The sequence below is a fragment of the Doryrhamphus excisus genome, linkage group LG14 (assembly GCF_037039965.1).
Source record: "Doryrhamphus excisus strain RoL-2023G ecotype Guam linkage group LG14, RoL_Dexc_Guam_v1.1, whole genome shotgun sequence".
NCBI classification, from domain to species: Eukaryota; Metazoa; Chordata; class Actinopteri; order Syngnathiformes; family Syngnathidae; genus Doryrhamphus; species Doryrhamphus excisus.
This window is the reverse complement of record NC_136370.1, coordinates 19,284,924-19,300,104: the sequence shown is the minus strand read 5'-3', so window position 1 is coordinate 19,300,104 and position 15,181 is coordinate 19,284,924. Positions and strand designations below refer to the sequence as shown.

The following is a 15,181-nucleotide window of genomic DNA, read 5'->3' as shown; positions in this document are numbered from 1 at the left end:
TAAACACAGAAGGAGCTTTAAAAGGCATTTTTATACATTTTGTTCAATTTTCAAATGCTTATTTGTCTTTGACACAAAATACAACATTATACATGGAAGAGACATCTAATGTTTATTAAAAACTGATCTTTTCAAGCCATGTCATTGCTCAGAAAGCTTTGTGACTCAAAGATCTTTGTGCAGACACGATGTGTCACTTGGACCTACCGTTAATGTACCGCTTTCACAGCGAGGAAATGTCAATATAACACAAACGGGGCTTGGATTTAACTTTACATTTTCTTGTTGCTGTTCAGGAGGCAGAATTCAACGAATTTAACGGAAGCGTGGATCGGAACTGTCTGCGTCGACACAGCTCGGGGATCGGGCTCCCGAATTGCGTTTAGAGTGAGCACTCTTGTCTTTTTATTGTATCTGTGCCTTGACGTGGCGCCACCGCCATATTGTTTTGCTTGCTTGTCAGCAGGCGGGACCCAAGGCAGCACACCACTAGCTCTTTAACACTCTTAACATTTTAACACGTTGGCAGTTTAATTCAACACTAACACTCAGACGGGCGACACATTCAGTCAACAAGCAGCGGGCGGTGAGTGTTTTTATTTTGTGTTGTGTTTCGTGTTTTTATTGTTAACGTGTTTGTTGTCCTTTTTAGCAGCGAGCTGCCTGCTCACCTGTCAAACATTCCTAAGTTTAAAAAAAAGCACAAGTTGACTTTGTCAGATTCGAATTGAACGTTAGTCGCCTTCAGTTGATACAAGATTCTAAAAGCCTTGTGTCCTTCTCTTTAAAGGGGGGTATGAATGAAAATATTCTAATAAGTCACATATAGTGTATATTTATATGACGTCACGCTCTTGGACTGACCCAACGTCCTAATAAGGTGAGACTCGTGTGTTTGCATCCCAGCGTTGCCATGGCAACCTTCACAGAGTACATTGCTCAGAATGAGGACCGCGATGGCGTGCGCTTCAGTTGGAACGTGTGGCCATCCAGCCGCCTGGAGGCGACCCGCATGGTGGTTCCGGTGGCGGCCCTCTTCACGCCCCTGAAGGAGCGACCCGATCTCCCGCCCATCCAGTATGAACCGCTTCTGTGCAGCCGGGCCACCTGCCGAGCCGTGCTCAATCCACTTTGGTGGGTGACTTTACACAAACGCGAACAGGAAGTGAGGTCGCATAATTACCTCTCACCTGTGTTGCAGTCAGGTGGACTACCACACCAAAATTTGGGCATGTAACTTCTGCTACCAGAGGAACCAGGTACACGTTGCGTTCAGGTGAACTCTCCATGGCACAGATGACCCCACTCACTCACGCTCTTCATGCTCCATTCAGTTCCCGCCAGCCTACTCCGGAATCTCGGAAGTGAACCAACCGGCTGAGCTGCTGCCTCAGTTCTCCACCATTGAGTACGTGGTCCAGGTGAGCCAGACGACCACAATTGGACTGTGATGTTCTTTTCACACAGGGAACCTTCACCACTTTTCGGACTTGAAGACCAAAATGTGCACCAAGTGACTTGTGTTGTCCGTCCTCAGCGCGGCCCACAGATGCCGCTGGTCTTCCTCTATGTGGTGGACACATGCATGGAGGACGAGGACCTCCAGGCTTTGAAGGAGTCCCTGCAGATGTCCTTGTCCCTTCTGCCACCCACGGCGCTTGTGGGCCTGATCACCTTCGGGCGCATCGTTCATGTGCACGAGCTGGGCTGTGAAGGCATCTCCAAGAGCTACGTCTTCAAAGGAACCAAAGACCTGAGTGCCAAACAGCTGCAGGTAGACGCTAAGCCACTGTTGTTGATGTTCGCTCAAAACGGAATGTTTAACCACCACGTCATTAAAAAAAACACGTAAAAACAACAACTGTACAATGTTAAATGTTACCTTAGATAGAGCAGTACATGCGGTCCGACATGATAGAGTGAGCAAAGTTCTCCTCACAGTCAGTGTGGAAGTGGTATGTTTTTGGCTTCTTACTTTTTCCTTCTTCCGCACTCTGTTTGATGCTCTGGAAGTTTAGCACACATACATTTGAGGCTAACTAGTTAGCTCGGTAGCTTGATGTACACTACGATTGTTGGCCATCTCTTATGTCTTTGCAGTCATCTCGTAGCCTGCACTTTAGTGCAATGCAATGCAAAGAAAAAAAATAGCAGCGTAAAGGTGACTGTAGGGGTGTTATTTCATATCTACAGATCTCTAATAATGTATGAGGCGAGTGGTGCATACATTTGTAAAGTACATTTACATTAGTAAAATAAAACTATAGGTAACTGACTTTAGAAAAACAAATATAATATGAATATTGATTATATTCCACACCTAGTTGCACACCACACATGGATCAGATGTCGTCGTGACACAAGGAAACAAACGCTTTGTGACATTCCTCCTGCAGGAGATGCTGGGTCTGAGCAAACCGGTGGCTTCGCAGGGACGAGGACCTCAAGCTGCCCAGCAGCCGCAGTCCAACAGGTGACACCCGGAGATGTTTGGACAGAACCACAATCGTCATGTTTGGGACTGAATGTTGGCCCTTTGTCAGATTTTTGCAACCCATCCAAAAAGTGGACATGAACCTGACCGACCTCTTGGGGGAGCTGCAACGCGACTCTTGGCCCGTCACCCAGGGAAAGAGGCCGCTGCGCTCGCTCGGCGTCGCCATGTCCATCGCCGTGGGCTTGCTGGAGGTGGGTCACGTTAATGGGCGTACGTTCGTTTTGTCGTATCCTAAAAAGTCCGCTTCCCTTTTGCTCCTCCCCTCAGTGCGCCTTCCCCAACACGGGTGCTCGCATCATGACCTTCATCGGGGGTCCAGCGACGCAGGGGCCTGGCATGGTGGTGGGGGATGAGCTGAAGACCCCCATCAGGTCTTGGCATGACATTGAAAAAGACAACGCCAAGTTCATGAAGAAAGCCTCCAAGGTAAGTCTCCATGGCGACCGAAGAATACTAAACATTGCTCCCTCATTCCATCACGGTTTGTTAGCTAGCATATGTATGTTTATTTTCTGTTAGCATTACGAGTCGCTGGCTAGCAGGGCGTCCGCTAGCGGTCACGTAATGGACATCTACGCATGTGCCCTCGACCAAACTGGACTTCTGGAGATGAAGTGCTGCACGAACAACACAGGGTACCAACATAAACACACATGTGTAAATAAAATTAGCCCCATTTAGCTTGACTGTGCGTGTGTGTGTGTGTGTGTGTGCGTGTGTGTGTGCGTGTGCAGAGGCTACATGGTGATGGCCGACTCCTTCAACACATCCTTGTTCAAACAAACCTTCCAAAGAGTTTTCACCAAAGACGTTCAGGGTTGCTTCAAGATGGCGTTTGCCGCCACACTGGAGGTCAAGGTAATAACAGCGAGGCCACGCCCCCCGCTTCGTCTCTTCACACGTGCCACACCCCCCCTCGTGTTCACCACCGCCGCCGTGATGCCTTTCAGACGTCCAGAGAGATCAAAGTGTCCGGCGCCATCGGACCCTGCGTGTCTCTGCACGCTAAAGGACCCTGCGTGTCAGAAAATGTAGGTGTTGCCGTTAACCTTTGACCTTTCCGGATGACAGCTGATGTGACGTGTCGCCGCAGGAGATCGGGACGGGTGGAACCTGTCAGTGGAAGATGTGCGCTTTGGACCCCAGCACCACCCTGGCGCTGTACTTTGAGGTGGTCAATCAGGTACGCTACACCAGGGGTCATGCTAACGTCCAAGACGATATTCATATTCATGTTCATATTCATATTCATGTTCATGCAGCACAACGCTCCCATCCCTCAAGGAGGTCGCGGAGCTCTGCAGTTCGTCACTCAGTACCAACACTCGTCAGGACAGAGACGCATCCGAGTGTCCACCATCGCCAGGAAGTAAGCCGATTCGGTTCCGATTTTCTACAAGAAAAGCTCTGATAAAACATTCCACTGTTCTCAAATATCTTAATTTTTATTTTTCTACACAAAAAAAGATGAAAAATAAATAAACAAATCAAGAATAAAGAAAATCAATCAGTAATAAATAAATATTATAATAATAATAATAAAAACATAAGAAAGCACATATAGTTGGTGGGTAGATAAATGATTTTTTTCATATTAAAATGAACAAAGCATTATTAGAGCCCTGTAGACATGACAAAACACGACTATAGTCACATTTATACTCTTTTTATTTACAACATATTGCGCAACTGCAGGGTCTTGAGACACATGCTAACTCGCAAACTAGAGAGCTAGCGACCTAAACGGTAGCCTTCAAGTTATTTCCTTTAAACTTAAATAGCCAAAAACTTACCACTTCCACACGGATAGGGAGGATAACTATTAAGTTATTTAACCTTTAGCATGAACATGAATCAAACGTAATCATTTTTTCTGGGTACAGCATCCATATCAAACATTAAACTTTCATATCAAGGCGGGGGCCTCAAACTAGTGTCCTGCGGGCCACATTTGGCCCGCGGGCCGCGTGTTTGAGACCCCTGATTTGAGCTAATGTTAGCTAGCGCCATCTGGTAGTCGCGCGAGGAGCTTAATGAGTTGTGATGTCACGTGACTTCTAGTTGGGCGGACGCTCAGACTCAGATCCAGAGCATCGCCGCATCCTTCGATCAAGAGGCGGCGGCCATCTTGATGGCCAGGTTGGCCGTGTACCGTGCCGAGACGGAGGAGGGGCCAGACGTCCTGAGATGGTTGGACAGACAACTGATCAGACTGGTGAGCACGCCTTGATCATCTGCTGATTGATCACGTGTGGATCGATCGCCAATATCGTTTTTCAAGACGACCTAGCAACTTCTGAACCTGGATCGTCCTCGTTTACGAGGACCGGCGGATGAAGGTTGAATTAATTTGTGTGATTTTTGACTTCAGTGTCAGAAGTTTGGAGATTACCACAAAGACGACCCCAACTCATTCAGGTTCTCCGAGACGTTCTCCTTGTATCCACAGGTGGGTGGCGTCACGGAACGGCGTCGTCTCACCGGAGCTCCCGTTGATGGTTTGTGCTTCTTTCAGTTCATGTTCCACCTGAGGCGCTCGCCCTTCCTGCAGGTGTTTAACAACAGTCCGGACGAGAGCTCCTACTACCGACACCAGTTCAACCGCCAGGACCTGACGCAGGCGCTCATCATGGTGCAACCCGTGCTCTACGCGTACTCCTTCAACGGACCGCCAGAGGTCAGCGTCTTCTCTTGACCTTCAAGGTCTCACCTGGAGACCATCATGAGTGACGGCTTGATGGCTTTGCAGCCGGTGTTGCTGGACAGCAGCAGCATCCTTCCGGATCGCATCCTGCTCATGGACACCTTCTTCCAGATCCTCATCTACCACGGAGAGGTACGTTTCTTTGACCGTGTCCGGTGTGTGCACGTGATCATGTGACCTTGGTGGGGGGGGCGGGGGGCGTGATAATAGACGGTGTCCCAGTGGAGGAAGGCCGGTTACCAGGAGATGCCCGAGTACGACAACTTCAGGAACCTTCTCCAGGCCCCCGTGGACGACGCCCAGGAACTTCTGCACGCCCGCTTCCCCATGCCGAGATACATCGACACGGAACATGGCGGCAGCCAGGTTGGTACCCCCCCCCCCCCACACACACACACATGATGGTCTGGGTGGCGGTGACGATGACGATGATATCGATGATGGCAGGCCCGCTTCCTGTTGTCCAAAGTGAATCCTTCGCAGACGCACAACAACATGTACGGTTGGGGGCAGGTGAGTCAGCTGACCGTCAAGCTTGACCTTTGACCTCGTGTGGAGGACTGCTGAGTCTTTTTTTTTTTTTTTAGGAGTCGGGCGCTCCCATCCTGACGGATGACGTCAGCCTGCAGGTCTTCATGGACCACCTGAAGAAGCTGGCCGTATCCAGCGCCGCCTGACGGGTCACGTGATCGCTTGAAGCATCACGTGGCTGATTGCGGCCATCTTGTTTATGTGCTTTGTTGCAATAAAGTTTTTCTAGGAGTCGAGGCCTATATATATATATATGTGTGTGTTACCATGGTTACGACTGCAATCGTCAAAGAACTCAAAACTGTTAAAACTCCAAAATAAAAGCATGTGAGCTGTCTCCATGACAACAAAAGCTCCACTATGGTACATCCCTCCCACTTCCTGCCATTCTTTAAACGCTTCCTTCAGGAAACAGGAAGCATCTGGGTCGCCATGCCAACAAGTGTGTGTGTGTGTGTGTGTGTGTGTGTGTGTGTGTGTGTGTGTGTGTGTGTGTGTGTAGAATGTCGGTGAGAAAAAGGCGTCTTATCAGGGAAGTTGAAATATTTTGATGTCATTAAGATGAATTGGAGACGAGGAAGCCGCTGATCTTTATCCTGTGTGTGTATGAGTGTATGATTTGTTATATAAAATATACATTTGGCAGCAACCATAAATCATATTAACCATTAGGAGCGAAGAAAGAATCATAGGAATCATGGAATCATACGACTCAACTCCAAAGTGCAACTAAAGAGGGTAGTAGGATTTGAGAAACAAGGAGTGGCGGGAAACGTGACCATATCAAGACACACACACTTCCTGGACTTGGGGGGGGGCGGAGGGGGGCTGGCATATGAGAGGGCGACAGCAGCAATTTGTGTAAAAACACAACTTGACACAACTCCGAAGTTTGAAGGTAAGAGAAATGGCTTTGATTTGTTGTTTTTCAATACACTTGACTTTTGGAGCAGTTCAATGACACTTATGACACTAGTTGTTGTATGTAATGGTAATGGTAATGGTAATGTAATGGTAATGTAATGGTAATGGTAATGGTAATGGTTTAATTTCATTTGAACATGCATCAGATTACAATTGAATGCATCCCATAATCAGTTCCGATTTCCACATGTCCAAAAGGAGTAGGAAGAAGCAAAGCTTATTTTACAATTACTAACTGTTACATTTGTTCACTTCCTGCTTTCAATAATACAGTTTAAGGTTTATTTTTTATTTTTTTTAATAATGTACCTCGTACCAAAGTACTGGGTGATATGAGCATCCAATGCCATAATGGGTACCATAGTGCGTGTCAATATAGTGATATATATAGCACATCATGACTGGTTCAAGACTCTTCATCCTTGTATTTAGCAAACATCAACTGCTTGTATTGTTTCTTGAATTGGCTCATCGTTGTGCATTGTTTGAGGTCCTTATTCAATGGAAGAGAAAGAATCTATTGTAAGGCAAACTATATTGTAGGAAATAACTAATAATCTGCTGCTGGACCAATTAAGTGATGGAATCTTCATGATTGTTTTACATGTCATGACATTGATTGAAATGTTGGAAGTGGAAAGTGAATGACGTCATCCATCACATCTTCATACAAGACTAGAACCAGACCCCCCCACATTAAGTTTTGCTATTGAGAAATGGGCATGGCATTGTAGAAAAAGTTGAAACAAATATTGGAATTGAAAAATGTATTTATTAAATTAAAAAAATACACAATACATAATACAAAAAAGTACTTTTTTTGTATTATGACATGAAAGCCACATATTTTACAATATGGTAATGGTTTAATTTCATTATTTATCAATTTTTTAATTATTTTATTTTTATTTTTATTTTTATTTTTATTTTTATTTTTATTTTTATTTTTATTTTTATTTTTATTTTTATTTTTATTTTTATTTTTATTTTTATTTTTATTTTTATTTTTATTTTTATTTTTATTTTTTCATTTTTATTTTTAATCAGTAACTGTTACATTTGTTCACTTCCTGCTTTCTTAATATAATTTTTTTTTTTATTAAATTTAAATTTAATAAAAAAATGTGTCAGTGAGAAGCACATACAGTAGTATTTTTTTTATACTGAATACAAGATAAATACGTGCATTTTTAAGCATGGCCAACAATTTTAGTTTCTGAATGTATTCTTTTTAAAAGATATTGTGATATTGAAGCTAAGCAATGATAAAAAAAATATTTCTCAGCATCTTCTTCATATCATCCAAAGGGTTTGCTCTGCAGAATCATTAAGCTGACTGAGTTTTGGTGTCTGACCCGGAAAATATGGTCGGTCAGGGCAGCTAACCAAGGCTCTAGCAAACCATAGTGCAGTAGAAAACAGATGGAAGGATGAAAATGTGTTTTATTTTGAAAGTTTCCTTTCAAGCTAACACGCTTGTTTTGTTCCTCAGCCAAACTATGGCGTCGCTGCTCCGCTGGATCCAGCTGTGTACCGTCGCCTGGCTCGCATCCATGTCAGCCGGGTCCGACTCGGAAGCCATTTATACAGTCCACCGCTCCGAGGTCTCCTTCGAGCAAGCCCTGCGGGAATGTCAGCCCCACGACCTCGCCACCTTCACCACCCAGCAGGAGCTCGCTCAGCTCCTTCACATCACGTCCAGGTCTCATTCACGACACGGCAAAAGGACTTTCTGGGTCGGACTGAGGAAGGCCAAGAACCAGTGTGTGGTTCCATCACTGCCGCTCAGAGGCTTCGTGTGGACCACGGACGGGGGTGCAGACGTGCACGAGAGTCACTGGGAGGAGGAGCCAGAACACACGTGCACGTCGGTTCGCTGTGCAGCGCTCGTCACCCACTTGGACGGGTCCAGTCTGACCAGCTGGGGTCTGGTCCCGCTTAGCTGCAGAACTCGGAACCCATTCATTTGCCGCCTGGGGTCCGGACGAGCTGGACTCCGGGACGCAAACACCACGGCTAACCCAGAACTGAGTGGACCTGAAGCACCAGAACCATCCGAACCTTCAGCAGCAGAGCCAGAAGAACCAGTAGCATCTGAACCATCAGGACCAGAAACATCTGAGCCAGAAGCTCCAAAACCTGCTACTCCCGAACCAGAATCACCGGAACCGTCAGCACCTGAAACAGCTGAACCAGGACCACCAGCACCAGCACCTACTGATCCCGAAGAAGCAGGACCGGCATCACGTGGGCTAGAACCAACAGAACCATCACATCAGGGAAGACCCGACGAGGAAGGACCCAAACCTGGTCTTCGCCCGTGTCGCTGGCCCGTCGTGCCCGGAGCACGCTTCCTCAGTCTGGACCCTGACAACGGCACCAGGATCCAGGTGGACTGCTGGTCCACGGTCCGGCTGGCCTTGCACTGTTGGGGTCGGCCCGCCATTTGGCGTATGTCTAACCATGCTGCCGCTAACCTCAGCTCTGTGTGCGTGCCGTGTGGACCCGGGTTCCTCAAAGACGCCTCGGGTGAGTGCACGGACGTGGATGAGTGCGCCGCATCGCACGGGTGCGCGCACGAGTGCGTGAACACGGTGGGCTCGTACACGTGCGTGTGCACCGACCTCGACGGCCAACAGAGTCTGGAGGACTCGGCGGAGTGTGCGCCAACGGAGACCGGCGCCGCTGGTCCTTTCTCAGGCGTCCTCATCCCGACGTTGGTGGCCGTGGCGTTGCTGGTGGTGCTGGTGGCGGCCATCTTGGTGACGCTCAAGTGCTGCTTGAGGAGACGCAACAATAAGAACGGAGAAGGCCCCGCTCCGAATAAGATGGCGACATGAGTGGGTCAAAGGTCACTGATTGCATCATACCGATGTACACAGGACTAAAAAAAAGAAAAGGTTTGTTGTTATGATATGTGTTGATATGTATGTTATAATCGGGGGAGGCAATTATAATGAAAACTAAAAAACACGAAATAAATATTCATATTTGTTCATTGAACTGTGTTATAATGTATAGTTTTTTGGGGGGGGGCTAGTTTTAGCTAATGACCCATCTTAACGTGTAGAATGCAGTTTGCACAGATCAGTGTTTCACTTAATTAATCCTGATTAATCACATGCAGCTATGTGTCAATTTTTCTCTGTATTTTATGCACAAAAAGATAAATAACAGGACACAATTACGTATACATTTGTATGAATTAACAGCTTCAAATAAACTAAAAAAATAATATATAGCACGTCTGAAAATCCCTGAAAATAGCACAACACTATTTAACCGAATTATGTGAAATGAAGGGTGTGTCTGTGGTTTCCGTGCACACCTCAATGCATCAAATCGTATTTCCGTGGTAAGAGTTAGGTTTATGAACGATAACAATGTCCCCTTATTGTTTTCCTTTGTCTTTCTGTTTATTTACACAGCACATACGCACACAAGTAAGACTTTGGTCAGAGTTACGTTAGTGAACGATATGAACGTCCACTTATTGTTTTTCTTTGTCTTTGTGTTTATTTCCACCGCATATACGCACACGAGTAGGACTTTATTGTGATTTTCGGCGTGTCCATGAATGCATCTCCGGAGCTGTCTCGAGACAATAAGGAAGTGTGTTCTGTGGATGACTAGAGACATGGTTTGTGAGTCGGTGAGATAGATATATGGTGTTGAAATGCCACTGCTGTTGATGTGTTGAAGTCAGAATAAAGTTATAAAGGAGCGTTCGACTTGGTGTAAGTGTGTGGGGAAAGTCCACGAAATATACTTCCGTCTGCCGTCATAACAGAGGTATGGCTTGACGTGGTGCGCATGCGTAAATGACGTTAAATAAATGTAAGCTAACGAATGAAAGAAATTAGCTACCGCCGTTAAACAAGATTTTCTTAATGGGGGTTACCATAATAATAATAATATCTTAACTATATACTATACTTATATTCTATATTAGTATAACAATTAGTATATGTTAAGTTATATTACCATGTGATATGTTGTAATGCATAGTATAACACATATCTTTTACAAGTACTAGCATAACGGACTAATTAGCATTTTTCATAGTATTACAATTATTAGTATGATAGTTAGTATTAGACATTTTTCATGGTTATATAATTTTATCATGCATATACTAGTCTAACGTACTGGTATACCTAGAACGTTAGACGTTGTGATGCAGTGACGGTGGCTCGCCGGCAGGTGGCACAGTCCACGTGACTATGATCGACGTGGGCACCGGAGGTCACATGTCAAGGTTGCGGCCCACGAACGCCACCGACATGTCACCTGAACCTTCACCCCGTATGATTGGTGAAGGTCATGACCGGAGGTTAGGGGGCGTGGTCAGGTTTCAGGTGCTTTGAGGGTGCGGTGACGTCATCGGGTAACAAAATGATTGACAGTAATGTACACAAACTTGTTTGTCGCCTCAAAAATAAAAGTAATAATACGGTTATTACTTTAACAATAAAAGTTAATGTTTATCAGTGACAATCTTGTAATTATGTTTTTTATTGTAGAAATAACAGCAATGTTGTAAACATAAAAGTAAAAGTGAAAAGTGGCAATGGTGTAATTATGTTTTTATTATATAAGTAAAAATAATAGTAATGTTCTAACCATAGATATAAACGTTAATGTAGAATGTAGTATAATTAATAACCCTGTTTTTATAAGTAAAAGTGTTACAACCATGAATATATATAAGCATATAATGCTTAATGTTTACACGTGTCAATGTTATGACTTTATTTCTAATAAATGATTATTGTAATTATTATAAGAGTTACAACATCAATAAAAGTTGCCGTTTATAAGTGCCAATGTAATTAATAATTTGTTTGTTTCTTTCGGTTTGTTTCCCTGATTACGGGGTCGCCACAGCGGATCTTTTTGATCCGCATACTGATTGCGGGCTATTATGGGATGGATGTTTACTGAAGGCACGTGGAGGAGGAGGCTTGAACCTCCTTCATCATCATCATCATCATCATCATCATCATCAGGAGGAGCCTGTCACCTCACTGAGTCTCTGTCCACCTCCTGCGAGCCTCACCTCGACCAGCACCAGCACCTGGAGCAGCACCAGGACCGGAAGGAGGAGCGGCGGCGTCGGCGGCGGCAGCGGCAGCGGCAGCGGCAGCGGCAGCAGCGGGAGCGGGAAAGAGCATGCTGGGCGCGGTGAAGATGGAAGGCCACGACGCTCCAGACTGGAGTTACTACAGCGAGGAGGTCAGGCTCCCTTTTCACGCTCATTTCACGCCTCGTTGAAGCCCCAAAACGGGCCGCATCCGGTTGCGCTCTTTTTAAAGCTCCACGCTAATTTGAAGTTCGTCACAACTTTTAACTTCACACGGTTCGTTCACAATTTCTTTAAAACATTAAAAAAAAAGTTCGTTGCATTTGATTCAAACCATAAATATTGTGATTAAAATTATTATATAAAGTTAATGCAGATAAAACTGCAATACGATAAAAGGATCAAAAAGAAAATATTTGCGTCCAAATACTAAACAAAAAAATGCTTGTTCGGCGTTAAATGTGAAATTAAACACATAAATTCGTTGGAATCGAATGCCTCAAATTAAGTAGCTTCAATTAAAGAAGATCTAAAATAATAATATTATTAAGATACCGGAAATAATGATAATAATAGCTAAACATTAGAATAACAATTGCTGGATTTATGTATGCCCATTTCTCGTGTTTCTTTTGTTTATTTACTTTACACGTCAAACGTGCCACTTATTTGTATTTTAATTTCAATTCATTGAGGGACAATATATGGAAGAGAATATTATGGAGAATATTATGAAGAATATTATCATTAAAGCGACGTGTATTTTTTTCATGATGTAGACGCCAATTGAGGTGAAATAAATACTAATAAATACTAATAAATCCGTCAGGCTGTTCGTTTCTTCCAGACGTTTGACAACATTTTTAGCGGTCATATATCCGTTTGAAAAAAATATCAAAAAGTGTACTTTGTGTGTGATTTTAATTCGTGAAACCTTCCAGAAGTTGTAAATTAATCACTCTTTAGCCAGGTTTGATTCCATGAAAATGGTATAAAATGTTAGTACGTGCGAGGTTAAAGTTCATTTCAATGATTCACAAATGAAAGTAAATTATCAGCATCGGCAGGCGTCGTGCGTCTTATTGTCATCTCATCTTTTCATTCTTAGAGTAATGACTTATGAGTTACAATATCGAATTAATAGCTGTGATCATTTGGACTAAATACTTTTAATCATTAAATTATAATTTTATATATTTGTTATAATCTTTAATAGTTCTAGTTTTAACATGTAACAGTATTGTATTTTGAATTCATCATTGTTAGTATTAAAGTTTTTATCATCCTTAATAAATAGTTTTTCTATGGGTTTACATAATAGTTTAATTATAGGTTTACTTAATTAATAAAATCTGTAATTAATAGTATTTTATAGTCTTTAGTTAGTAGTTGTAGTTTTCATTAATAGCAAGTTTAGAGAGTACTTGTTCTAGTATTGAGGTAGTAGCGGTAGTCAGTGGGTAGTTCCTAGGCCATACTTCAAGTTGATGCCACAGGAGGGCACCATCACAGGAGTTGGATCCATAACTTTTGTGCAACAGAAGCACAAAAGCCCCCCCCCCACACACACACAGTAAACATGGCGGATAAACAGTGAACACAACACGTGTGACGTGAAGACAAGTTGAGTTCATCTGATGTGGACTCCATGCCAACACCTTTGACCTCCATGCCAACACGATGATGCGTTTCCAGTAGAACCACCTGAGAAGCGGATCATTCAATGAGCCGGTCTTTGCCACAGGAAGCCATGAGTTCAACGGGTTGTCACTTCCTGTGCTTTCAGGTCTACTCCCCGATGGCGGCGGGTCTCGGGATGGGTGCGGTGTCAGGCTACATGTCCGGCGGCGGGACGGCGTCCACTTCTTTCAATATGCCGTACGGCGGCCCCAGCATAAGCCCCGCCCCCGTGTCAGGGATGGGCGTGTGCAGCATCAGCAGTGGCGCAATGGGCGGGACTCTGAGCCCGTCGTGCGTGAGCTCGGCGACGGCCCAGCAGACTTCCTTGGCCCTGAATCCGTACGGTGGCGCGAGTCCGAATATCAACGCCGGTACGGCGTACGGCGGCGGGGGGCTGAACCGAGGCCGCGACGGCAAAGCGTTGAGGAGAAGCTATCCGCACGCCAAGCCGCCGTACTCGTACATCTCACTCATCACCATGGCGATCCAGCAGGCGCCCGGCAAGATGCTGACCCTCAGTGAGATCTACCAGTGGATCATGGACCTGTTCCCGTACTACCGGCAGAACCAGCAGCGCTGGCAGAACTCCATCCGCCACTCGCTGTCCTTCAACGACTGCTTTGTGAAAGTCTCGCGCTCGCCCGACAAACCCGGGAAGGGTTCCTACTGGACCCTGCACCCGGACTCCGGCAACATGTTTGAAAACGGTTGCTACCTGCGGCGCCAGAAGCGCTTCAAGTGTGACAAGAAGGTCCAATCGGAGGGCAGGAAGGAGCGAGGGGGCGGAGCCTCTCCTTGCAGGGAGACCCTGAAGCCTCCCGGACTCTCGGACACGTCCTCGCTGGCCTCGTCCAGCCGGGCGGTACTACCCGGCTCGGACCCCAAGGTGTCAGGCTCTCAGTTGCTGTCGTCCTTGTGCCTGCCGCCACACGCACACATGCACGTGCACGAGGCCCAGATGCACCTCAAAGGCGACGCCCACTACGCCTTCAACCACCCCTTCTCCATCAACAACCTCATGTCGTCAGAGCAGCACCACAAACTGGACCTCAAGGCCTACGAGAGCCTGCAGTACTCACCCTACGGCACCGGGGGGGCGCCCGCCCTCAGCGCCAGGACCGTCGAGTCGCTGGAGGCGTCGTACTACCAAGGGGCGTGTCCCAGAGCGCTCCTGAACACCTCCTAGTCCGGACTTCCTGTTTCAGGCTTCGCATGCCGCCTCACTACGGGACTTCCTGTTTGGGACTTTTTGGACAGGACACAAACATGTTCCAAAAACATTCACCTCCACGTGCACGACCGTGCGCACGCTTCCATCATGTTGATGTTTGGGGTCAAAGGTCAGAGGTGTGACTGCAGGGGTCATGACCTCCTGATGAATAAAGATCAATAGTGTGCATGACAGAAACCAGTAAAGAAAGAAAACGTTTTAACTTATTCTGCTTTTCAAAATAAAACATTTCATTCTTTTTTTTCATCATTTATAATCAATACTCCATTTGATTTACACCACTAAATTATTATTTCTATTTCTTTTGCACAAACACACCCAATACACCTTCGGTTGAGTTTTTCTGATTTTAACCACACATTAATATATATTCTTGTACTATTTATTCATTATTAATGTTATTTCTGATTCTATATTATCGATTCGATTGCCCAAGATCAATTGGAAATAGTTCAAAAGTTGTATTTTCATGATTTGACATTTAATATGATGTATTATTATTTTCAGTTGAAACCTTTAGCGGCGTGACCG

The 15,181-nt window shown here is 45.2% G+C and overlaps 3 protein-coding genes across 4 annotated transcripts; all 3 read left to right on the top strand.

The window, feature by feature from the left end:
* The first annotated feature begins 417 nt into the window (after positions 1 to 417).
* sec23a (Sec23 homolog A, coat complex II component) lies at positions 418 to 6,108 on the top strand. Of its 2 annotated transcripts, XM_058091104.2 has the most exons (20): positions 418 to 586; positions 907 to 1,134; positions 1,202 to 1,259; positions 1,335 to 1,421; positions 1,538 to 1,774; positions 2,397 to 2,473; positions 2,544 to 2,688; positions 2,765 to 2,923; positions 3,017 to 3,132; positions 3,232 to 3,355; positions 3,448 to 3,528; positions 3,591 to 3,680; positions 3,760 to 3,866; positions 4,559 to 4,712; positions 4,869 to 4,946; positions 5,013 to 5,174; positions 5,247 to 5,333; positions 5,412 to 5,567; positions 5,649 to 5,714; positions 5,789 to 6,106. In XM_058091104.2, exons 2-20 carry the CDS (start codon positions 914 to 916, stop codon positions 5,876 to 5,878), a joined length of 2,295 nt encoding a protein of 764 aa, XP_057947087.2. In that variant the 5' UTR covers positions 418 to 586; positions 907 to 913; the 3' UTR covers positions 5,879 to 6,106. The 2 variants fall into 2 exon arrangements, with proteins under 2 accessions (XP_057947087.2, XP_078652112.1); XM_078795986.1 differs by lacking the exon at positions 418 to 586 and having other exon boundaries at positions 912 to 1,134; positions 5,789 to 6,108.
* A 446-nt stretch (positions 6,109 to 6,554) lies between these two features.
* Positions 6,555 to 10,388, top strand: clec14a (C-type lectin domain containing 14A). Its single transcript, XM_058091106.2, has 2 exons — positions 6,555 to 6,630; positions 8,149 to 10,388. Exon 2 carries the CDS (start codon positions 8,156 to 8,158, stop codon positions 9,494 to 9,496), a length of 1,341 nt encoding a protein of 446 aa, XP_057947089.2. The 5' UTR covers positions 6,555 to 6,630; positions 8,149 to 8,155; the 3' UTR covers positions 9,497 to 10,388.
* Positions 10,389 to 11,674: 1,286 nt separating this feature from the next.
* Positions 11,675 to 14,917, top strand: foxa1 (forkhead box A1). The gene is made up of 2 exons (XM_058091178.2): positions 11,675 to 11,891; positions 13,526 to 14,917. The coding sequence occupies exons 1-2, from the start codon at positions 11,829 to 11,831 to the stop codon at positions 14,603 to 14,605; spliced, it is 1,143 nt and encodes a 380-aa protein (XP_057947161.2). The 5' UTR covers positions 11,675 to 11,828; the 3' UTR covers positions 14,606 to 14,917.
* Positions 14,918 to 15,181: the final 264 nt, after the last annotated feature.